Below are 27,013 nucleotides of genomic sequence, written 5' to 3'. Positions count from 1 at the left end.
ATGGCAGTGGATTCATCTGCTAACACGCAGCCAACGTGTCCTCAAGTTTCTGAAGCTTCAGAAAAAGAAACATGCCTGGGGACCTGTTTCTTCTTCACACAGCTTTATTTATAAGTACTAGTTTCTGTTTGGTGAAAACTGTACAGCTTTGACTCGTTTAAAAACCTTCAACAGTATGCTGTATGACAAAGACTATTATAAAAAATAAACCAAATAATGTTATTCCACTGCTTAAGTGGAACTCATGCGCGCACGCACACACACACAAAACGCTCACGTAAATAGCGAAGTGAAGGGATTTATAAATAGCAAAATCTTTGAATAAAGTATATACATTTTTAGGCTTTTTCTATAAACATATATATATATAGTGCTCCTAGGAGAGACAAGTAACTGTGTTCTACATCACAATTTAGAACATAAGATTAGTTGATGTTACTCTAAAGGCCTTTGAGGTTTTTTCTTATGTATGTACATCCTACACAGTAACACTTTAAAGATGTCTTCTCACGTTAGTTCCTCTCTCAATGTACAAAATCTTATCTTTTCACATTACGGTTCACCAGCCTGCAAAGCAGCGAACAGGAAAGCCAGCTTTGCATGTTGAAGTAATACATGTGATTACAATGTAGAGCTTGCCTGTGGAGAGTGCTGCACCTCACCTAAAGACCTACAAATGGAGTATGAGAAACTGGCCAGGAAACCATCCTCAACATTCCCATTTGCAGCCACGCCGTGGGCCTTTAGGTGTACACCAGTCAAAAGCTATTTTAAGATACACTGCTCTTACAAAAGGAGAAACGTTTTGTTCCAACAGTAAGACATTATAGGTTAATACGACTGCCAGAACATAACAAATAAGGCCAGACACTGTATGATACTGAGCACCTCCTGTAAAGTACTGTGCACTCTCAACTTTCACTTCTTTAAAGACTATTTTAATATGAAATTAGTATGTTCCATACTCATCAAAAGCACTCAGCATTTCATAAGGCCAAGGTGATGATGACCAACTCAAACCACTCCGCATTAGCAGTAACCATAGCCATTCAAGAATGAACTCTAAACTGATGATGCTCAGAGGAAAAATACTAAAGGGCCCACGTAATTTCGAGTATTTTTAAAACTGATTTTGCTTTTAAAACCCCATAATACCCTGTTTAACTACTTTTGGAGCAAGTTTCAAGTGGAATAACTGGCAGTGAATTTATTAAAACAATGCCAAAAATCTCACTCATAAAATAACCATGGGTTGAAGGATCACGATTAGCAAGTACCCTACTGTCCCATTTCAGTTTTGATGGTCTTTGCTCAAATAAAAGCTCTGGTTTTTACTATTCTGAGAGAAAAAAAAAAAAAAAAAAAGCCTTCTTTTAAAAGCTGCAGTTCAAAAATCCTAAGTACAAAACTCATGGATACAACGGTACAATTCCTCCCCCCCATCCTCCTAGAGTTAAAGCTTGTTTCACACCAAACTGAACATCAGTTGTCCCTTTAAAAACATCAAAGGGTCCAAATGAAGCTGGCCACATCTTATTTGACTTCCCTGGGGACATCAATGAGATTAAAAGTTGAATGTATTGAGGTTATCCTTTTTAGAAATCCCATGCTTTGGTGCTTATTATTAAAAGAAAATTCATGTCACATGCCATGTGTTAGATAACTACTGTGTGTCACGGAAAAGACAGTTTTCCACATTTAGAATTGCTCACAACGAAGCCCTGAGGTAACTGCCTTTTTTCCAGGCAACAGTAATACAGTTCCCTTTGACATTTGATCACCTTTTAACAACCTACACTAGTATATGCAACTTGGAGCAGTCAATATTGATTATCAATTGTTCCCAAACATGGGATCTGTCCAGTTGATTTTTTTGTTTCTTTGTTTTTAGGATAAAGACTCAGCAGAACGGCCTAATTTGGGTGCAGTGTCTTCTAATGGAGCTTCAACCGAATTCCCCACGTCTCCATTTTCATGTCCATCAATACTTGCCTTCTTATCAAACACTGCAAGTTAAAAAGAAATTTTATTTAAGGAAGCAATCTTGGGAAGGACAGAGAACCTTATTTCAGAAACTAGAAAGTGTGCTGAAATGACTACTACAGTAACAGCGAATAGGTTTTTAGAAGAACACAGTATAACAGGAAAACAGGAACTGTTTCTATACCTCTCTGATCTAAAAAAAATGCATTTGAAGAAGCCAACAACATAAACATGTTAAGGGGAATTAAATACTCCTAGACCAGAGTCAGGAAAAGATAAGAATAAATTTGAACCCTTGGGAAGAGGCAATCACAAAAAAAACCCCACAAAGTAATTCAGTTAATTCAGTTGTATCTAAGTAAACCAGGCCAACAAGTGAGGGACCAACCAAAAGAACTGACAGCCTACCAGTAGGTTAATTGAATTAACAGTAGATTAATTTTACAATTAATATAAAGACCGTGTTTTCCAGAAATTGGTTTGCATATTCAGACTTCAGAATTAAACTGCATGTAACACATTTTAGAAGGTTTACCTTGTGAGGGTTTGACATCCACATTGGCATCTTTCCTATTAGAACTTGAATTTGCACCTTCTTCCAATTCGTCAAGATACAGACGGTAACGGTGTCCACTCTCGTCCTCATATTCTACATTTTCATCATCCGAATCAACCTCTGGAGCAACGTACACTACTTCAAATTCAATCTCGCCTCTCTAAAATGCAACGAAAATTACAAATTTACGTACTACTGCACTAGGATTAGTACGAGATGAGCTAGGTTACTAAAACAAATACATTTTACTGTTGTAAACACATTTACAGTTGTGTTGAATATTTCGGATATGTATCCGAATTAAGTTTTTACTGACTAAAGAAGTACAGCTCTACAGTTAAGATTTACCAAAGTTACCTGAATTTCTTAGTTATGTGCCAATACATTTCAAACCGTGACTTCTAATGAGGAAGTTTTCTGATCCATTAGGTAGACCCGTTAATGTCTGAAAAGGGGAAGCAAGGCACGAGGAAGATTCTAGACCAAATGCATGTAAGAAACATTGTTTGGCTGGAGCTGTCCAGTCATAGAAGAATACAGTGTATGTCACTACATAATTATTTCTCTGGGGCAACAGAACAAGCCGATTTCCATCGGCCTTCCTGAAGAATCATTAGCCAATATATGGGTTAACTGAACTAGTAGTGACCCAGCATTTTTCTCCTTAAATTGCAAAACGTAAGAGGATTAAGCATAAGGTGATACAGCTTCAGGAATCACTGTAGCTTAGTGTAACACTGTAAACATTTCAATGTAAACATTAAAATCCAAAGTAATTCAATAGGCAGAACACATGAAGCACCTAAATGTGCGTATGGTAACAGGTCCCAACTGACCTGCTGGGAAAGAATAGTTACAGCTTCTTTATGTTTGGCATCTCTTAGATTAACTCCGTTTACTGCCAGAATAGCATCACCAACATGCAGCCCTCCACATCGATCAGCAGGCTGTCCAGGATGGATTTCAGAGATCAGTATTGGAACACCATGCTCCTTCCCACCCTATTAAAAAAAAAGAAAAAAAAAAATTAATTACCTGAGATGTCCACTAGCATAAAATGAGCATTCTGGTAGTTGCTCTTCAAGTGCTTATTTCAACTTTTACTATAGAAAATTAGAAAGCATGCTTCAGACAAAAAGTATACTTAAGAAGAACACGAGTGAGATTGCTTCCCTTATTTCTTCTCCCCACAAAAGAACGGACCAATTTCAAACATATACTCAAAGAGTCAAAGGAGACAATTCCGAATAATAACAGAAGTCATAATAATAATTTTAGAAGTGTATCAGGCACCATATTGACTTGCAAGAAACAACTTTCATATTTACAATAAAAGTGCAACAGTCAGAATTTTCAAAATTTGTTGGAAAAAGTTAATACGGCTTTCGTTGGGTGTGAGAAGCCAACACCAATACTTCAAAAAAAACCTTACAATCGCAACAGCTAACCTTTGGAAGTTGGTTCTCAGACTGCTTCTGCCCTTCTACAGACTTACCACACCTGAAACTCACTGGCTAATCTGCTAAAGTGTCTATACCCTAAACACGAGTTGAAATTGTTAAGTTTTACATAAAGTAGCAGTTATTTATTCCTAATCTATCAAAATGAGTCTTCAAGTTCTATGACCACAGCTATGGTTTTGTGTGTGCTTTTTTGCATATGTTCTAACAACACATTTGCTGACCCACGTATTTTATAGAAGCACAAATACAAATCTAAATTGCTGCTTCTGCGTCACGGAAAACAAAAGCAAGTATTTACTGTGATTGAAATTCCTAGTCCTTCATGGTCTTCTTTTACTAGCAAAACTTTTCTGATCGGACCAACACCTTGACTCTTCTTTAAGGCATCAGGATCCTAGTTTGATAAAAAAGAAACATAGCATTAATATAAAGGCGTGAACCAAAAAAAAAGTGATACATTTCTGCATTTTGGGTTTTTTAAAATTATACACAGGTAGAGTATCAGCAACAGAGTTTTAGACTAGCTCCAGGCAGGACAAACTTACAGCACCCCTCTACAGACAGGGTATGAAATCAGAAAAGATTCCTCACTATGCACTCCTGATGAGAGTAATTAATTTCAATCATTTCAGTATCAAGTAACACACAACACAACACTTCAACAGAAGGAAATCAGCCACATATTAAAAATAGAAAGTGACTACATGAAGGAATGCTGATCGCTGAAAAGTTATATGACGTGAATGGCAATTTAAAACTAACCAAATGATAGAAGATGACGTAATACAGTCCGAAGGAAGAGGATGCTTGCTAAAGTTTATTTTTATTATTATAAAACCAAACCAGACCAAAAGCCATTCAACTCAAAACTAAATGGAGATTAAATAAATCGAAGTATTTATTTCGCTTTTGTTAAGCTACTGTTGCCATTAAGCATATGCTTAAAATCACACACACACGTATTTGTCCACCAATATTTCACATGCAGTCAGCAACACAAGCAGTAAGACCCAGCTGACCTACTAAGGTATTTAGAACAGATGAAACTAAAGCACTTTCCTGAAAATGTTTGGCTTTATATACTGAACACTGGGGTGATTAACAGGTCATATGCCAAGTTGGGCGAGTTCTACAAAGGCTACCCACGGTGCAATCCCTTTTAAAAGGTTTTTAAAATAAACGTACCTTTTGGAAGGAAAAAAAAAAAAATCAATTATTTTACAGTATCAATTTATCTGGCCTTTAAAAATATTTTTAAAAATTATTTTCAGTTCAATCTAATCCTAAAAATGTTAAATTTTTTTTGTATATAAGTTAGCTCCACATTTTGAAACCTAGGTAACAAAATTATGCTCTTAAAATTGTATTTATACACACACACAGCAGACACTCAGTTTTCAGAAGGACCAAGCGTTGTTAGGTAAGTCAAAGGAATTGTGTCCTTCATTTATGGGGACATGCTATTCAGCATGAAACTGTCCTTCAGCATACAAAAGAATTACATATATTTAGAAGCTACATTTGAAAGAACACAATATTGAAGTGAAAACAACCACAAAAACGAAGAAATAACTCCTATCTATTGTCCACAAATGCTGGAAACTATGAAGGAATGGTTCATCTTTTCAACTTACGTGTCCTGGTGGTGCTTGCATTGGTCGTTTTAGATCATTTCGACCTCGACAAGCTCTAATAACAGTTTTGTGACGGTGAAGGTGTATTTCTGCTTCAAGCTGATTCCACAGCTTGTCGTGAGCAGGTCCCTTCATATCTCGGCCCAGTAACTGAATCTGCTGGACCCTGTGTAATGACAAAGAGAGTAAAACAACATGCTATATTACAAGTGAAAAATCAATGCACTGTACAACTCATACACTTCATCTGGCTACAGCATACAGCCATGCAGCAACTAGTGTAAGTGCAAGAACTGTGGGGATTTTTGTTTTTTCCTTTTGTTCAATTAACTGCAAACGTGAGAATTTTCCTACTCAGTCTTAACTTTGGACCTGCCTCTGGGGACGCAAAGGAAGAAAACAACAACAAAACCATCTCATGCTAAGGGACACAGATTGACTTCACATACCTTCCAGCTAGTTCCTTATCTAAATACTTGGCTGCCAATCTTGCTCCATAAACCTCAGCCTGAAGCACAGCTATGTGTCTACGAAGTGCTTCATTTTCCTTCCTCAGCAACTTCACCTCAGCTTCCAGCTGAGCTTCTTTCACTTTTTCTTTCTTGTTAGCTTCAAGTTCTCTCTCCTTTACAAAAAAAAAAAAACAAAAAAAACCAACTATAAAATTGTTGAAAAGCTTTTATCAAAGTTAATAATGAAAGAGCACTTAGTGTTTCTGCACACACAATCTGAAATTACTCTCCTGCGTACAAGACACGCATGCAGGGAAAAAAAATGAAAGCAGGGACTCCAGCATTGCAGCTCGTGGTTCACATACCCCCCCTCTGGAGAGAGGAGAACTTGCATTCAACTTTGTGCTCCTGACATGATTTTTATTCAGCTTACAACTCCTTAACACAAAAATGAATATACTGGTTCAAAGCCCATGGATGAAAATTAGCAGCAACGCCTCCTGTCACACAAAGGCGGCAAAATTTAAGCAGCCTGAATATCATACCTACTTCTTACTATGTTCAAACAGGAAATTCATACAAAGAGAGAGAAAACTATTTTTAACATAAAAAGTTACTGCAAAACCACTAAATATTTCAGCTTGACAATATTCTTTAAGTATTTTAATAGGATGCCAAGGAAACATTCTGTAAGTCAGTATGTTCTTAAAATGACAATTATTTTCATGCAATCAACCGAGAAATGTCTCTCCAGGGACACTTCCAATTAGAGTCTGAAGACCACATAAATGAAGCCAGAGATTCTACACATGAAGATGCCCACTCTGACAAACTTAAAAGAGAAATTAGTGCAAAATAGCTTTGTTAAAAAAAAAAAAAAAAAAAATGAACAAACACTAAAAAAACCCACCCCTCCCCCTTAAAACCACACTTTAAGCAAGCTATCTTTTTTTTTCCTTCCCCATGAACAAAAAATTACGGAAATACAATTACTCCTACAGTGCTCCATCCCAAATGTACAGAAAACGCATAGTCATTACCTTTTCTAATACCTAGAGCACTGGAGTGAAATGAATTAGCATGCTCAGATTGCTATTCTACAAGATCTCCTTTAAGAAGGGCATGCTTGATTACTTGTATGTTTTATATCTTGGTTTATATCCCTTTTACAAAGTGGGGGAACCCCCCCCCCGCCACAAACCAGGAAATCAGTAGGATCTGCTACTGTTTCCTTTTAAAAACAGCTGTCAACTGAAATAGCCATAAAAACTAAGTTCACCATAATGCATTTCTGAAGACATTTACAGTACTGAAAAAAACTGTTCTTTGTTCTTGTACCAATTACACTGCTAAGCAGATAAAACCACGAAGTGCTACTAAAGAAGCGATAGGACAGAAACAAAAATTTACAGAACTGGCAAGACAAATCTGTTACTGAATTGTGAATATGCTTATTCACTATTCCAAGCCTGGATACAAAAACCACGAATATGGTCCATATTACCACATTTGAGAAATTAAGCAAGGCTTGTCCTTCCAAAGAGAGGTATTTTCACAACAGGTATATGTAAACATTTATAGCTATTTGCCAGAAAGTCAGCTCTGAACTTGAAAGACTCTATCATCTCCCTCATATGTTAAATACTTGTATCAGGTTAGATGAATAGAGTACATTACCCATACGTACAAGGCTGCCAAGAATTGCCTAGCATACTGCTCAGGAGGAGCAGCACAAAGATTACTAGAAATCGCTGGCATTTCACTTCCTGTAACTCCCATACCAACCCAGTTTCAGATCAGGTTTGACTGCACATGCATGTTAGAACACAGGTCACACAAAGCTACTTCTGGCCTCTGGGTTGGGGGTTGTCTTGCGAGATGACTCTTCAACAAACCTCCTTCTGAACTGCAGGATCACTCCTAAATCAAGAATCCTGATCAATCTGCACTTCAAGAACAGAGGTTCCTAAAATTATACCAATTCTCTATTATTATGATGGTCTTAGGCTATTTTATTTCACATCTGCCAGCAGCCAAAGGGCAATTACAAGAATTTAAGAGTGCCAACACACTGTGCTGCCTCTGCCACGGTGAGAAGGGTCACAGGCCAGACACAACACTCACTTTACAGTAGCTGGAGAGTCCGTATACAGGTACAGTGTTCCTGTAACACTTAGTTAGCTGTGTACGTATTGCCAATATTGCATCAAGGTGCTCTCAATAGTATAGGCCCCCTGTTTGTGTACATACTCACTTTTAGAACATCTTTTATCTGACATTAAAAGACAAAGACTAGCATTTAAGACAGACATATGGAGGTACACTATTCACACCCAAACCTCCATTTTCTTCCTCACTGGATATTTTTATGCTTTATTGACTGAATAAAAAGTCAGAAACCAAAAATTCATAATATCTTTGCCAATAATTTGTTAGAATGTACCAGCCCTGTTTTCTATTAAGAAAAAAGCTTTAGAGTTACATGAGTTTCTTGATATATCTGAAATATTAATTGGAAGAAGAATTCCAACCTCCCCCAGAAAAGTGAACTGCTGAAGTAACCCGAGGTATTAGATTACACTAACAAGTTTCACACAGCACACTTTACCGTATTTAAATGAAGTAGCCAGCTTAAAAACTCCCATAAAGACTGAATTTTTCCACTGATTTTCTCTGAATTTGGTTTGTCATTTAAATTAAATTTAAACAGAGCGCCAAATGTTACATTTCTAAGTAGAATTGCTTTTAGTCATTCATTTAAAATGTTATACCTAAAATACGAGGAACAATGTAATCCCATAGAATTCTTTTCTTCCTATTTTCTCCATTACTATGACTATTGTCCTGTGACTGAGGTAGAAAATTACACCAGAAGCTATTCTTCTCTGGACTGTCTCAAATTGATCACCACATGAATTAAAAAAGAAAAAAACCAACGACAACCAAAAAAAACCAACAACAAAAGGGTTGCAATACAGAATCTCTGAAGATGTACTGAAACAACATGTCTTGTTTGGAAAGGCTGTTGAGACATGAAAAATAAAAGGTCTCAAAAATGTTTAGAAAACTGAGGAAGTTACATAAAAGTTTCATGCTTTCTAGTGTTCATAGTATTGCATTGCATAGGTTCTGCAAAATATAAAGCAAATGCATTTTCTGTTGGCAATAGAAAAAAAGTAAACCAAAAATGCAACTGCAACTGAAGATCAAAGTCTACAGTTACCAGCCATCCCATGGCTTTTCAAAAAGCAAACACTGACTAATGAGGTGAAAGACCAAAAGATGAAAGTTAACTTTGCCTCACTTTTACGCACTTCGGGCTGTTACATAAGCCAGTAAATCATATTAAATCATGCCCATAAAAAGAACTGAGAAAATGGAAAACAAGGAAAAGCTGACAGGCTTTTTTTTTTTTTTTTTTAACCACAACACACAGAACACTTCATACTACATTGATAGACGTGTAGAGTGTCTATGCTTTAGAAATTGTATAACACCTTAACATTTTCTGAGATACTGCCAGAACAGTCTTTCAGAATGTCAAGCTGCCAGATATCACCCCAAATTAGCTATGGCATTAATAAGTAAAACACACACACACTTAGGAAAGAAGGCACCAAAATTAGAAAAGAAAAACTAAAATGCAAAGAAAATTCTTTACGCAGCATCTTGCCAACTGACAGGAAGAAGGAACAAGCCAGATCTGCTTTGCCAGTTTCTGAGGCTAACATATATATAAGGTGCTGCACAAAACAAAAGCACTGCTTAAACATAAAAAAGGCAATCAGCATACTTACCATTTCGTCCACAGAAAGGACAGACTTAAGACAGAAGAAAAGAGTTCCATAATTAGAGACAGGCAATATGAACTTCAAGAAAATGCAACACGAATTACCTACTCCAATAGAAATCTACCAGCAGATTGTTTATTTTATTAGGAGGCATAAAGAACAAGCACATTGCTAAAATTGTACTTAGCAGCAATTTCAGTATTTTGCAGTATTATAATAATAACTTTTTAAAGTTATTAAAAAGCTTATTAAAAATTTTAACACTATTGTAGTATTGAAAACAATCCTTTCTCCTAAAATACCAATGATCTTTATAAAGAGCAAGATAGGGCAAAATGCACGAAAGCAGTTTTTAAAGCACCATAGCAAATACATTCTGTCATATAACATCTGCTAAAACGATAATAATTTTTTTTCCTTTCAGAAAGAATAACAAAATATGTATTACAAGAGGGACATAAGGGACTGGGAGATGTAGCAAAAAAGGTATGTCAACTGCAAAACTCAAGATAAAAAATCCAACTAGGCAACTTCATACTCTTCAAAGAGTTACTGTGCTTTGACTAAGTAGATACACCACTCCTAAAAAGGGATTTTGCCTAAACTACATGACATTATCAATTGCTTAGCAATCTCAAACATTTAAAAATGTCGTAGTTCACCACCATGTATAATTTTACAGTTTGTAGAGTATACGTTTATGCTAAGAGTCTACATACAAAAGAAAAGTGGTTGTTGCTAACAAAGCAAGCAGGAAGTTAGTACTTAGAATAAAGTACAGGACTTTATTTCCCCATTGCACACTCTGTTGACACAGTCCTCCTTTGCCCTCAGAGACTTTCTGACTGCCAGAAGGTCAGCATGACAGTTCTTATTTACCTAAAACTCAGATTTCCCATTTTATTGTCATTTAAGCAGCCTGAGTTTTGCTTGTTCAAGCTTCCCAGACCTTTACAGCTTTCTGTATCTAGAACAGTTTAAAGCTGAGCTTTGCTCCATTAAAACTATAGAATCCCTAAAGGCAAAGTAAAGCAAACTCAAAAGATTAGCCCTGATGTCTACAAAAAAGGACGAACTAAATGGAATTAAGGAGAGAATACCAGTCTAGGCTGTTAATAAAATTCAATTTCAGCACAGAAAAATCTGAAACAATGTAAGTAAAACACATTTATTGTCAACTGTGGGCAAAACACTGCTGTCAATAGCATGGAGACTTAATATATCTTTAGAAATTGTTTATAAACAAGGTAAGGAGAAACAAAAAGGTTAAAAGTACTACTCTCTATGTCACTCAGAAGTTAAGCTTTACTCATAAAATTTAGGGACCGAAATCACTCACAGTGATGTGCTGGCTTAAAAAATTTGCTACACATAAACGTGCAGCCTAACACTTCTAAAATGCTGGTGATATTTAACTAAAGCTTATTTACAAATTATTAACAGCTCTAAAGAAACTTCACCATGCTTAAGATATAATTCAATACAGAGTAAATTATGTGCAGACAATCCAGAAAATGTTACTCATACTGAATATTCAAGTATGCAGAGCTAGGAACGTAGCTCTAAATCAATTATAGCTTTTGGATCTGAAATAGGAAGAATTTGGGTTACACCTGTTACTCAATGATTAGCCTAGATACACTTTAAACCTTATAGTCTATTACTGTGTTTTATTACACGTTAATTAACAGGACAAAATAGCACAGGAGACTGATCTACTGTTCCACACATGCTGCGACTAGTATTTGCAACCAACCTGTGACAACTTTAAAAACAGCCAGAGAGCTAGACTCATATTTTTGCCAACAGTTAGAAACCACAATCTACACACTACTTCACTTTTCTCATTTACAAAGTCTTAGTATTAGAGCCTGAATCTGTGCTGTGGATAGTAACGAGGCAGACTACACTCTGGTTATCAGTCAACATCAACTAACTGCACAGATCAACTATTGTTAACTTTTGGTGGGCTTTATAAAGGTTTGAGTCTCTAAAAAACATGTTGTACAAAATTATCGGTGGTTTATTGGTCCTTTTACGACAGTCTGCTGCATGTAGCAATGGACAGCCCCATAGATGCACCTGCAGCATTCTTAAAGAGAAAGAATGACAACAGAGAGATGACTGGATGCCATCTACTCTCTGTATGGCAAAACAATCCCATTCTTACTCTCACAGACTGTAACTACAATAAAAACAATACTCACCTCACTTAAGGCTTTTTTAAAGATACATGAAGATTTGGTTGCATTTGCACATTGGAAGCTAGTATCTTACGCAACTTCTGTCTTCAGAAAAGCTTTATAAACCACCAAAATATTTTATTTTACTTTAAGAAACTACTAAAAAATGATTTATGTAAAAACAGCTTCTTAAATTCTTATTCATTATTCTGTTTTTATTTATGTTACTTTTAATGGTTGCTAACAAACCATAAATGTTACGTAAAAAAGAAAAAGTTAACACACTCTAACATTTTTAATGTGAAGATTTGTAATCCAGCTTATTCACACCTTCCAAGGAAGAACTTCAGCCAGGAAAAGGAAAAGTATAATATAATCTTCCATTCAAGCTGCCATACTCACCAGTTTTGCCTTAATAGCACCAGAATCAACACTCTGACCAGTTTTGGCATGTAGCTGAAGCTGAACGGCATGGAGTTGCAAAAGCTGATCATGCACTTCCTTTTCCAATACTGTTTTCTCTGCCTGTGTTTCTGTCAGTTCAGACTTCAGATCAACTAGCTGTGCCTGTGAAGATATAATCCATCAGAGTAATTAAAGCAATGATTAAATGGGGCCATCAGATCTGTGATACATAGCTACATCATTTGCTGATACATATACATGCTACATACAGCGTAATACAGGTAAGAGTACATGCTGCCACAAGTTCCTCTGTAGCCCAACTTAAGCACTAGATCATTTGCAGGTTTTTCCCCCCAACTGTCACAAAATTCCTTCAGCCACAGATCCAGCATCAAACTACCATACTGCCCAAATTAACAATACCCGACTTTTACCTCATGCAGACGAGGCGTGTGATGCTGATGTCTACTCGAAAACAGGGCAACGTAGGATTTACAACCATAGCAATGTAAACACAACTCAAAACTTTAAAATTGTTAAATCTTATTTAAAAAACTGATCAAAGTAAAATGACAATTATTAATGCAATGCTGAAATCAAACAACCCAATTTACATTTGGTCTATTATCGACAGCTTAACTGAAGTAGTAAATGAGGTGGGCAAACCAGAAGCCACAAATTAACATGCCCCTAAAATGCAGATGTAGAAAACCATTAATAGTTATTAACTCTTTAAAAAGTGGTTTTGAAACATTTTAAATACAGTTTATATGTGGTGCTTATGTCTGGAATAAAAGAACAAGTTCTAACATGTTTACCAAGTTACTTGTTATCCTTAAGTTCAAGTAGCATTTGGTAAGATAGACTACATTTACATAAGCTTTAAAGCTACTATTTGCCCCCAAAACCACAGAAGATTATCTCAGGGGATTTTTAGGTAAATTCCCAGAGTGTATTTTTGCTTCCAAAAATTTGGAACTAAAGAGCAAAACAGAAAGGCCACTAATTCTGAAAAACCCCTCTCATATTAAAGCAGGGCATTTTAGATATTTTAACATTATACTAACGTTCAAACTCACAATGAATATCAAGCTGCAAGCCAACACTCACCCCATCCAACTACATAAATCACCAGTTTAAAATGTCTGCATCAGTTTATTAAAAAAAAAAAAAAAAAAAAAAAAAAAAAAGGCAGAAAGGATTTGACTATCAGTGGGGAGTACTTACTGAGTCTAACTTTAGGTACATAATTTAGATGGGCAGCCTCCTTAAGCTTCCAGCATAATTCAGACCTAAGTAGGCTCTTCCAGAGGTGGTTCAGAGCACCTAAATTAGAGTGCAACTTGATGAGACGGGCCAAGCCAATCTCCAGCTTGGTGCTGCCAAGAAGAATGATCTCCCTTCCTGCCCTTGGCTATGCCCCCTCGCCCCACATCTCTGGGACTGGAGGGTGGGAGATGCCCTGCCCATGAGCTCTGCTGATTTCAGACCGGACCCGCCAGAACAGACCAGAATCCCCTCTCCCTGTCTGCTTAGATGGAGCCTCAGCAAATCAGGTTAGTGTTTAGTTTTTGTTGAGGAATGGGGCTGCATGCACTTCCACCTTCCAACTGCCAGAATGACAGAGAAATTGAATAATTTGTAAACCCTCGCAGAACTCTAAAGCAGAAATTGCCTTCCACACTAAGGTAATATTTAAAATACTACAAAGCCATATATATAATTTTAGAGAAATGGGTTACTTAGAAAACCGCATTGTTCTCCTCAATGACCAGCCGCTGCTAAAGTCTCTCTGCTATGGATTATCTACTCACAAACAAAAGCAGACACACACCTGAACTAAAGTAGCAAAAGAAAATATCGCCAGCCTAAGAGGTGATGATATAGTACAGAGCAGGTAACTAACACCTTAATAATGAAGGCACAGTTTGACTCAGGCACAATTTCACATAATGTATAACAGTACTACGTCTACTTTATTATTATATAATGTATAATTATACTACTTCTACTTTAAAAAAAGACCACTAATGTCTTCTTTCTTTCAAACAGGTACTAACCGCTAACATACTGACTTTTATTGCTTTTTTACATACATACACACAAACACTCATCCATTCTAATTCAAAATGCTGCAGAAGCAGAAAGTGCCAAACCAGATAAATTACACCAGTTTAATATTGTCCAGCCTCACCTAGTAGAGAATGGCATTTAAGGAACAGACAGAGTTCTGGCAAAAAAAAAAAATTAAAAAAATTTAAAATTCCCTGTGCAAATTACAAAGCAGGGAGAATGATGAGACTCATGTCATTTGTGACATGAATGATGCTCCAAAGGGATCACAAAGAGATTGTTAAACTCATAATTAAAAAAATATTAAAAAATAGTACTCTGCACATGACCTAGGATTTAAATTCATATCCTGCCGTTTTAATAAAGAGAGCAAAATGAGAAATTGTGTAAGTGCACATCATGGAAGTAATCTGTTTACACATTATGAAAAGCCATAAATCTATCCCCAGGAACAGATGCAGGTACAAGAGTCACACCAAAAAGCAAACACAGTAAGCTGGTTTCAAATCTTGTGATCTACCTCTTTGAAGGCTGACAAATCTTTACACTATTTCACAGAACTTCTGCCTTTCTCAGCTTGGCCAGCTCACTTAATTCTCCTTTATATTACTCTTACTAGTACTATTTTTTATCCACATTCTCACACTTTGTTATAAAGGAAACATATGGAAGGACCACTGGAAGTTGAACAGCTCTAAATTCAAATTTGGAAGCTACTCTGTGAAAAACGGAGAGGGGGGGCAGAGGAAATAATGAACACAAACAAGTAACTATCGGTAAGGCCATTCCTTCCATAAGCATCAATCACTGCACGAGGCAGAGGTTCTACAGAGAAAAGACAGTGCCAGATCATAAATTATAATGTTTCGATTTGCATAAGTACAACAAGGATAGATAAATGTTGCACAAGCAACCGTACCAATCCTTTAATTGGTAGCTTTTTGGATGTACTTTCCCACAAGACTGTTGAACAAGAGATGTCATTTATTTTGAAGGTCACCTGTGATTGTTCTAGAATTTGTGGAGAAGCCAGTTGGAACAAGAATAATGAACACATACCCCACTGAGCTTCATGGTTAGGAGAGATTATGAAGAGCCACCAAGCAACAAATAGAGAACAGAAACTTTCATTGGGCAATAATAAGGGGCAGAGGTTGAAGAGAAGGCAGTATGCTTACTTTCGTAACATCCTTTTAAAAATAACTTGTTAATTCAGCCAAAAGAGGAACTCTTCTGTATTTAGGGCAGTATACAGCTGTGCAGATTAGCAGTTATCACACATTAGGAAGTATCACACTGCAAGACAACACTTTAGTTTCTCTCTGCTAACTCGTGAGTTAGTAACAGGACTGGCCTGTGGCTCATGAAGTATGATTTAATCACGAAACCCTAAATCTAGCCCTATAGCGCAGATGGAGGGAGAACTGGAGAATCAAGCAGACAGGATACAAGAAGCGGAACTTGCACAGCTCTTTTTCCCTTTTATTCTGACACCTGTTGGCAAGGTCAAGGCCATTTGTCTCTGACTCACTGAAGCCTTGGATACTTTTCTCAGACCGAGATCCGTAACTGGAATTTGGTGCCAATGGCAACGGGAAGTGCCCAGTCTGGACCTCACAATGGAAATGAAAGCTTACTGAAATCAACCAGAAAATAACCAAGTTTCTTCTTTAGTAAAGCAAGTCAGACCATTTGTTTGAATGCTCCACTTTTCCCACCTCTCTCGTCTGGGGACACCGATCACTAACTTTTCCTGAAGTGTTCTGAGAAAAGTTTTGGTTCAGTACTGACTGCTAACTGAGAGCTCTGAGAAGTTACACAAATGAGACACTATGGAAAAGACTAAAAAAAGAACATCATTACTGACAAAAGCACTCATTTTTCTGAAGTACCTTATTCAAGCATGTCCTCCAGTTTTTCAATAACTATTGAAGACACATTACTGTTAATTTCTTTGTATTTACTGCCCCAATTTCAATCGATATGCTCTCAACTATACAAGACATACTCCCAGGTTTCTTACCTTTTTTTGCCTCACTGTTCTGAATAAAAAAACCGAACCAACCTTTAAAGCTGATCTGATCTGTCTGGGGTGGGGGGAGGCAAGATAATCCCACAAGTTTGGTTTTTTCTTTTCTTCCACAAAATACCAGTAAATACACGCTATTTCAGAAAGAGCTACTGTTTCAGATTATCACTCCATTGGTCTACAATCAAGCTACTACTTTTAACTCTAAAAAAAAAGTCTGTAATTCAAGTAAATTGCAGATCTTGGTTAATTAGTCAAATCCTAAAACTCAGTATTTGTCTTCCAAACAATCTAACACAGAGATGATACCAGAAGAATAGTTTTGAAAGGGTAACTAAATATTTACTCAATTTTTGGACATAGAAAATACCTGGTAAATGGTGAACTATTTCACAGAGATCTTACACCTATGAAAATTAAAACGAAATCAACTGAAATAACTCAAGAATTTATATTCTTTTTTTTTTCCATAAGATAAAAAGAAAATAAATCATGGCATTAAGCAACAGACAAATACTTGTTCTGCACAGAATTCAAAAACATTACTGCAAAAATTTAACAAAAAAATCTCTAAACAAAACAGTCCAGACATAATGTCCTTCTATTTTCAATCAATAGCTCTTATTTCCTGTTCAAGCAGTTATGAGTTATCAAAAAGCTGTGTTTGATATAAATGATCTTATGCTGAATACGTATTTTAAGCTGTCAATATAATCAATTTCATTTTAAACGCTGGGATTGATTGCACTGACAGTCATGAAGTTCTTGAAGTCTTAACCAGTGTTTTTCATTAGGAGGGAGAGGGCTTTGAGCCTTAAGAGACAAAATAAATATAATTGAGGTCTCTTCTGATTATTTTGTATCATATCTTACAATTTTTTCATATGTTGGTCTAAAATCTCATAAAAACCTACTTATGCATCCACCTGTACATTTTTCACAGTAAAGTGATTGTTAGACTAACTACACAACAATTATTTATTTCTGTAAGATCTCAGAGCCATACTCAAAGATCCTACACTAAGTTTGTACATAACGAAGAATAAAAATGCGGACCTGAACTTACAGCGTACACACGTGAAAGAAACGATGAATAAATGCAACATGAAAGAGAAGTACAGAGGTGTTTGTGTACAGAACTGCACAACAGGAAGCAGACGGCATGCTAAAGCCACAATTTACCATTTCTCGTAACCACCACTGCCTGAATGAGGCATTAGAAGACAGCAGTATTGCCACCTCTGAGATCTAAAGCATCAGAGGAGCACACAGAGACTGAGAAAACTTCAGAAAGTGGGATGATGGTGACTAATGTACCATGTTGACAGGAAACAATCTACCTCTCACTACTGAAAGGGAAACCAGTTGCAGGGGGGTCAGGGGCAAACAGAGAGATGGCATCGTCAGATAAAATAGTGCCAATGTTTTTAGCTTTGGGAAAAGCTTTTTCATTTTCTAAGCTATCATTCCAATAATTTCTGCAGTATGGACAAGAGTTTTATTTGAGCTAATAGATATGAAAAAAATATCTAAGACTTATCCATGCCCAGACAGGAGGGCTCAAAATAGAGCTAAGCTGAATTGGAAAGCTAGGTCATAGGCCTGAATAATCCTAGGACAAGGCAGTGGAATTATTCACCACAACAAATAAAAATGAGAGGAAGACCTGAATTCCCTCAACAAATGCTTTTTGAGGCTTGTAATGATGCACTTTTCGGTATATCAATTTCTAGCTCAAAGAAAGGCTAAGCATAATGGACATATTAGAAAACACGTGGATTTTTCAGCAAAGGAAAGCCAGATACATACAAAAATATCCATCATATTACCAGCCTCCAGTGACTAAAAGTCATAAGCCAAGCACTCATCAAATGCCTTTAAAGTAGCAAATATTCTTTAAAGATTTTTTTCATTTTCCTTTCATTTCAGGCCTCGAGGGTACACCTAATTCCTTCTCATACTAAGCCTTCTGAACTCCTAAAGGTCTGAAAACTGTCTTTTTTAAATGAAAGATGATTTTTTTTTCCACCACACCATCCCTAGGTGCCAGCAGCTAGGACTTCAAGAAACACCGAACACAAGCAGACTAGCAATTAAAAACACTCACAAAAACTGGTAACATTTCATTACCTCTCCCCTCGTTTCCCAAACAAGGCAGTCTGCCGTCATTTCACCTGTATGTGTACATGTCTCTGTATTTTGCCTTCCCTCCCTCCTGATTTGAACTGAACCCATTCCTGAGTTTCAGACAAATCCATTAGAGGGGTAAAGGTGTGCAATGATTAAAGTTCCTACAACAGACAAGTTTTGCACAAAACAGCTGCTCAGTAGGAACGAGTGAAGGATTAGTGCCCTCACAGAGGGAAAAGTGGGAAGAGTCGTATCTTAGCGAGTTTGCTAAATCCACCCAGAGCCAAGAGCAAACAGCATGGTGGCCAGGCACCACACGCACAGCCCTGAGCTAGCGACTGTGCTGCTGCTTCTTGTCCAGTCGACTAATCAAACCTGTAGGTGAATGACGAGGCAAAGGAGGCTGTTGTGGAAACTCACAGATCACAGGAGAGACCTGGGGGTGCCTGAATTGGAAGATCTTAGTGACTCGAGAAAGTGCCTGACGTTTGCATTAGACAAATCACTCTCCACAAATCAGCAGGAAGTGAGATTTCACAAGCTCCATTGTTCCTGTTACCAAAAAACCACCTCCAGTATATATATTTTTAATAGCTAATTTTTACAAGAGAGGTCCCTATGAATCTTGCCACAGGATCAAACCAAAATTCATAGACAAATAAAGTATACGAGGTGTTTTTACTTCTTCAGTAACGTGTCCTCATGTAATTTATGCTAGACTCCAGAAAGTTTACTGACCTACGTGTTTATGTATTTAAACATTCACTCCTGATTGGGACTATCAACCTTCTGATTTAAAGGCTGAAGGATCTAGGATCATGAAACACAACAGAACACACTACAATGCTGCAATTACTCTGTGGCTTCTGCAGTATATACACACAAAAAAGCAATATAAATATCAAGATATGACACTAGCACATTTGCTTAACATTACATTTTGGGGGCATTTTTTTAAAAGACAGAAATGTTGCTTAAAGGCAAAAAGTAGGTTAAAAAAACCTAATTGTGCTTTACAAACAATGAAATCATTACTCCTAAGTGTTCCCACAACATTACACAACTGCAGGATAGAAAACAATTTTTCACGACCTGACAGCTGTAGCTCCTACAGCCTGAGGCCTAAACATACTCACAGACACCAGATACACAAGTGGTGTTGGTTCAACAACAAAACAGCCTGTTGTGCAGAGTTACGAACGATGCAGATCATGTACTAATAAGTTTTCATGGGGACCTCTTTGGCATCAGCTCCTAGATGTGAAGTATCCAAATCTCTTTAAGTGTTATGTTTCTCTAAGTGCTGGAAGAAAGCTTGTCTCCATTATGTCACCAGTGTCACTTTACCACTTCAACTACAGCTCTCCAGAGGACAAGGACACTCCACTCTTCCTCAGTCTGGGCTATTTGATTCTTCCTGCCTATTAAGCAGCATTTGCTGCAATTTCTCACTATTAAGTTTAACAGACTGGTTTGAATGAGAAACTATGAAACAGATCAGAGCCCGGTTAATTTCACCGTGCTCTTTGCAAAACTAAACAATGTGACAGCACTGTGAATGCTGAAATAGGAGTTTCTGAATAAATTATACACTTGGGAACCATAATTTTTGTTGATACCCCTCCTCAATTTCAACACACCCAAAGAACGCCTACCACTTGTCAACAATGAAATGACTGGCCTGTTTCAAGAAACTATTTTAAATGACTGCACTCACACATATTTAAATTAAATTAAAAGCCTTTACTTGATTATCATTGTTACCTCAAAAAGGGCATATGTGACTTAAGTTTTTAGTTAAAGCTTTAAATTTAACAAAATGGTCTTTATCATGTGGCTAATAAGAACATGTATGACAATTTATGACTACTGACTCTCTAAATGAATACTATGGTAGTGTAGCTATGTAGGTATGTAATGCAGTGTATGTAACCCAACACACAAACGAATCACCAATCAATTTAGCCCACCTTTAATACATCCCATACAGAATACAAAGTACATGAGACTTCTACAAATGAATTGTTCCATTTCTCAGATTCCACTCTATTCCAGACAAAGCATTCAAAACACTGGTCAGCGAATTACAAGAACACAAAACAACATTCATACTTTATCTTCTCTGCTGAAGACCATTCTGGATATGTAATTATTCGCACACATTTCCTCACAACAATTAAAAGATAACATAACAATAATACATGTAAAGCCTCTTAAAAATTTGGTTTCAATTTACACAAATGAATACACCAACCAACATTTACATACTAGTCACTGATGTTTTTCATCTCTATCATAAAAGCACCTGCTACTGCACCTATGATTGTTTTCACTTTGCTTTAGGTATTGTTTTTGCCACTGTTTTACTTCGTATTTGACTGTATCACTCTGTTTGCACCTACATAAAGAAGCACAAATGTCTGACTTTTTTTTTTTTTTAAAATCACTGCTTGTACATTTTGGTGCCAATGCCAAATTTCTGTCTGCCTCACAAACACTTTTTTTTTTTCCAAGTTGCCCATGCTCCTGTTTTTGTATTAAGATGACAAAAATTCATTTTTAGAAGTCATAGCTTTATTATTACCATTATTTTTGAGTCACAGTAGCTATGTAACATAATTCAGTAAATAGAACTAAGAAATATAAACTAAAATACTGGTTCCCTATCACTTACCCTTTGGCAACTCCCAAAAAATGAGACAGAGAAAAGAAAAACACTTTATTACATGCTGACTGAAATTAAAGTAAGCTACTTCAATTTCTATAGAATTATGAAGCTCCTGATACAGGAAAATACTAATTAAGTACAGGTCACTCCTTCAAAAAGGGCATAATTATTGTGAGAGAAGTTGATGTATCAAACTAATGACAGTTTAGTTTATAAGCCAACTGGAAAATCTATGCAAACCTGTACTTTCACTTCCCGAATATCTGAAAACTGCTCACATTCTAGGATATAAAATTAGCTGGATGAAATCTGATTCAATTAATTTTCCAAAAGACCACATTCTATCTAGTACCAACAGGTTTCTATTCCAAAAGAGAAAAAGTATTCAGAGTTAAAAGTGTAATTAATAAAATAACATCTCAGCAAGCACTGGGAATTTTTATGACATTTGAAAAAATTAAACAAGTTACTTTTATAGAGCTATTGCAACTACGGTCCCAGTTTTATAGACACATCTGTCACGGGGCAAAGAAACATCGTGGTCTTCAACAAGTGCATTTCTCCTACAAGGCAAAGGAGAGACTGGAAAACAATCCAAACAGACCCTCATAAGAAGGTCCTACCTTGGTTTAAAAGGTACTGCTAAACAACAAAGGAGGACTACAATTCTGCAGTGTCTCCATAAGATGGACTTGCAGACTGTATGAAAAGTCATCATTCACATCAAGCCACATTTAGGTTTTTTGCCCCCCACCCCCTTTTTTTTTTTTCAATAGGGATCTTCAGATTACCTACATAATACTACATACCCTTTAGCTGATACAGTAACAAGTTACTTTCAGAAGAATTGTGCTTATAGGAAACAGGTTCCTCTAAACCTACTGATTCCAAGTTCATCAAGGACATAAACCTACACAGGCGATTAACTGCTTAGACATATACTTAAATCTTTTCCCTAACTTTAGCATGTACGTTGGCTTAACACAACTGCCAAGACACAGGGTGTGCTCTACCAGACATTCCTTTCTAGCTTGTTCATTTAAAATCACAGAATCAGATTGGCAGCCAAAGTGCCAGAGTTAATGTTAAGCTCAGTTTTCACTGGCACGCTGACCTACTTCTTTCTCTTCTCAAAACTGCACTATACAGAACTTTTATCTTTTGAAACAGAGATTTAGACAATGTCACACACAGTCAGCATCATGTAGTTTTTTCACCTCAAGCAACAGTCAAACAGGAAAAACAAATCTTATGAACTTCTTTTCAGTTAAAAGTCTGCTGAAATCTCACACACTGACTGCTAGCCTGAATCTGCTGATTTACAATGCTTTCCGAGAGAGAGAGCATCACCAAAAGTCTCCTTTAAAATGGCTGTCATCTCCTTTTGTTCCAACACCCCGAGGCCCTTGCTGTCCCCCATCAAGACACACTTATTCATTTGTTCATACTGAAGTGAAGCTGACCTCAGAAAAGCCGGTGGCTTCTATCACCGAACACTTTTTTCCTCTTTGATAAGCTACTTAATTCAACTCTGTCCTACTGCGACCAGCAGGACAAATACGAAAACAAATCCTCCTCCCCTTTTGTTTAATGAGTTTAAATTAGGACTGCAAGCATTATTAGCACAGTAGTATGTTTATAACCCTTCGCCACCCTAAAGCAGAAGTAAATTTATCTGTGTACATCCACTACGCATCTACATACCTTCAGGTTCCTTCTAAAAATAACCTGCCCCTGAATCAGCAACATAACTCCCTCTTTGGAAATTATCGCCTTCCTGGAATACTTCTTTTACTATTCAGAAACATCCCCCCATACAGTATTTTGCCTAGACTCATCTCCAGCAGTAGGTATACACCAGTGATGCCAAAACATTTTTTGCACCAAAGTCCTACATCAGGAGCTTCCATCCACCAAACCAACCAAACTGTGCCTCTTAAAAGCAACTGTATCAAACTGAGAATGCATATTAAGCTGAAAACCTGATAAATCAAAGTCTGAACTGCATGACTTCATTCTTGTATGTAATATTATAACAAGACCCCACAATTCTGGTCAAGGAAATGGAACCCACAAACAATAGAATGATAGTCATCATTTTTTATTAATAATTTAATTTACCTTTAGCAAACAACATCAGTCATCCAGTAAGACAACAGCAGGCAAACGCAGCTGCAGGAGTAGTCTCAGCTTTTAACAGTCAGTATTATTTTAATCCAAATAAAGGCATATTTCTGAAGATGAATTTAACTTGCTTGAGTAAGTGTTTGCACCTAAGTAAACTACGACTAATGACACTTCTATGAATGTGACCAAATTTTTGTATTAAAATATGTAAGCACTATAAAGTTACAACTGTGAGCTATTAAGAAACAACTGCAATTTTAAAAGTTTTATGAAATACAGTAACTTGCTTTATTAAAAAAAAAAAGTAAATCCACTGATCATATCCTAAACTGCAGCATTAACGTTAGTGATTCCTTTCAAAACACGTAACCATATCCTTCCTTTGGGACACAGAGGCTTTGGACTGGACATCTGTGCATGTAAAAAGACAAGACTCATATTCTCAACCAAGCAACTCCATCTTTTGGAGATTTTAAATTGAAGTTTTCGGTTCAAGTTTATGACTCTAACAATCACAAGATCCTAAACCAAACAACTTTCAAGACAATATTATAACTTTCTAAAGGCCTATTTGAAAGATAATAACTCCTTTATAGGTATGAGGCCTAATACCAGTATCAGTAATAAAAATCGAAAATCGCAAAAGACTTTTTATTCACTTCTAAAGCACTCTGGATTCTCAGTATTATTTTTATCAAACAATTACTTCATGCACTTAGACGTACACAATAACTATGTTATTACAACTACTAACCGTGCTCCTTTGCTCTTCAACTCATTCAAGATTGGGGCACAGATCTTCAGTTCTTTAGGGGCCCCTGATGATTTTAATTAGATACTGAAATACCTTTCAGGACCTGAGTTTTACCATTTCCTTTCAAAATATTTAAGCTTGAAACAACAACAGAGAAATATCTACCAAGCATCGACTCATTCACTTAAAATAACCTGAACACTCATCCATTTTACAAGTCTGTACACAACAGCCAGCATCCCTGTGTAATACGCAATAAATACTGATTATCTACTATAAACTCATAAATCTTATTTTACTATGCCCATAAATTAAGCCTACTGTATAGGCTGATAGTATGCATACATGTGCAATACTAAAATGTATATGACAGCATAGCAATATAAAAGAATACCATAAACATCACTACAATAAGTATTCTGCTGAAATAAAGACTGCAATGAAAAAAGCTCCTAGTTTAATGGGGTCTCTGTTCTCTGAAATACCCTGTTCCTCTGTTAAACTCTATGGATTATTTTGCATAACAATGTCTTGATATCAGGAAGAAACCCAATTAAAAACAAAGCCAACCAACTTAACTTCCTACTCCAAGGCAGACCTTCAGAAGAGCAGGTTACTGTTTGAAGACTCTTAAAATTCCTTTATTGTAACACAAAGGACTGAAAGAACTGAATTCTGTGATCTACTTGTCTATTGAAGCTCTTACAAAGCACTTATCTTCATAGTTTTCCATTTTTTCCCCTTACTCACGCATATTTAAAAGTCAAGAACAAGCAATACAACGCTAAAAAGCATGGCCTACTGAAGTGTTTGGCCCACGGAAAAGCTAACTGAGGGAAGACATATCAACAGCCTTCTAATATGTAACAAAAAGATGACAGTTAACATCTACACCTGTTAAGGACAAGACAAATGACAGCACCTACTAAGCCAAAGGCACCTTAGGTTGGACTATAGTTATAAAATGACCATAAAGTTCCCCAGAATCTCCTTCCAGAGTGCTCCAGTTCTTGCACAAGTCACAGGACCTGCAACCCTGCCTCTTGAGCAGCATCAGCACCAGCCAGCTTGGCTCCTGCTGATGCTTCTTTCTTCCCACCCTGACCGAAATTCTGGATTAGGCATGAAGAAAACCTTTCCAACAATAAGGACAGAATATGAGATCTCCGCTATTAATTTCCCAACACCAAGTTTGTCAGACAGCTCTTTGATCTGCCTTGGCCTATGAAGGGACAAGAGGACCTATCAAAGTCCGTTGCCAGCCCATTTTTCCTGTTTCATTTACTTGTAAGCAGGAATAACGTCCTCATTTTGACCACTGACTTTGTCCCATTTTTAAAAGGCTTTCCAAATTCACTAGGGACTTAATGCAAACAGAAGACCAGTCAGCGGTATCTGTTGCTCAAGACTGCTGCTTTCAACATCAAAGGGAACTTTTTCTGGCACGCACCGCCTCATGCCCACGCTCTAATAACCAAAACCAGAGGACCGGCACGGCCAGGCCCAAATCCCGCGGGGCTAGACTGAGCCGCCCAAAACACGGGGCCAGGTTAACCCTCCTCAGCTGGCTCCAGCACGGCGCCCGGCAGCCGCGGGGCACAGGACGGGCTCTCGCTGCCACCGCGGGCAGCGCACGGTCCCCGCCAGCCACCCCGACACCTCCCCGCGGGGCGCGGCGGGGGATGCGCCAGCAAACCAGCACGACCCCGACGGCAGAAGCCCACCGCCCCCACCGCCGACCAGAGCCCCCCGGGGGCCTCCTCGGCCCCCTCCCCCTCACCTCCAGCTTGTGGTTGATCTGGGACACGGTCTGCGCCTTGTGGCAGAGCTGGGCGAAGCAGGAGCTGAGGCTGGTCATCTTCTGCCGCCCCTCGTAGGTGATGTCGGCCTGGTCGGGGTCGATCTCGCCCAGCAGCAGGTCCACGTCCACGAAGGCCTTGTCGAACTCCTTCTCCAGCACCTCCAGCCAGCGGAACATGGACACCCCGCCGCCCGCCGCCGAGGCCGAGCCGGCCGCGCCTCCGCCGCAGGCCGCGGCACCTGGCCCGCAGGAACCGCCGCCCGCCGCCGACATGCTGCTGCCGCTGCTGCCGCCGCTGCCGCCGCCGCCGCCGCCCCCTCCCCTCGCACGCCCCGGCCCCCCCGGCAGGGCAGGGCCCGCGCCCCCCGCCTCAGCCGGCCCCCGCGGGCCGCTCCCTGCGCGCGCCCCCTCCCGCCCCGCAGGACAAGGCAGCAGCAGCGGCGGCGGCGGCAGCGGGCCCAGCCCGGCTCCACCGGGGCAGCCACGCAGGGAAAGCGAGAGGAATGTGACCGGCGCGCATGCGCGGCGGCGCTGACCGGCGGCTTCGTTAGGCGGCGCGCCGTCGCTCGGCGGCCATCGGCGCGCGGCTCGTGCTGCCTGCCACAACTCCAAGCGGCGGCAGGCACCAACGGCCGAGCCCCAAACCCCCGATCGCGGCCGCCGCGCTCCCCAGTCTGCGCCGCCAGGGGGCGCTGTGGGCCGGGCCGGGCCGTGAGGGGCGCGGGGAGGCCCCGCCCACCCCGGCGGGGGGCCCGGCCCCGGCCCCCGACCCCGTCTCCCCAGGGGGCGCCGTGAGCGGCCGGTGCGGACACCGCTCGGCCCCCGGAGGCAGGCACGGGGAGTTCAAGCCTGCGAGTACCGGCTCCTCCCGCCCTGCTCTCCCCGAAAAAGCCGCTTAAAAACGCCCGTGGCTTCTGGCGTGACCTAAACTAAGGTTTATCGCTACGAGAAATGTCATTTTTAC

At 38.6% G+C, this 27,013-nt stretch overlaps 1 protein-coding gene across 1 annotated transcript; it reads right to left on the bottom strand.

Annotated features, from left to right (window-relative positions):
- Positions 1–1,357: 1,357 nt before the first annotated feature.
- GOPC (golgi associated PDZ and coiled-coil motif containing) lies at positions 1,358–26,322 on the bottom strand. Its single transcript, XM_086461270.1, has 9 exons — positions 26,029–26,322; positions 12,465–12,629; positions 9,886–9,909; positions 6,086–6,261; positions 5,637–5,802; positions 4,301–4,396; positions 3,376–3,540; positions 2,519–2,699; positions 1,358–2,006 (listed from the first exon to the last, which is right to left on the bottom strand). Exons 1-9 carry the CDS (start codon positions 26,320–26,322, stop codon positions 1,888–1,890), a joined length of 1,386 nt encoding a protein of 461 aa, XP_086317396.1. The 3' UTR covers positions 1,358–1,887.
- Between the last annotated feature and the right edge of the window lie 691 nt (positions 26,323–27,013).

The sequence above is a fragment of the Leptosomus discolor genome, chromosome 2, assembly GCF_034619465.1.
Source record: "Leptosomus discolor isolate bLepDis1 chromosome 2, bLepDis1.hap2, whole genome shotgun sequence".
NCBI lineage: Eukaryota > Metazoa > Chordata > Aves > Leptosomiformes > Leptosomidae > Leptosomus > Leptosomus discolor.
The sequence above is the reverse complement of the archived record's forward strand: the minus strand, read 5'-3'. Positions and strand labels throughout refer to the sequence as shown.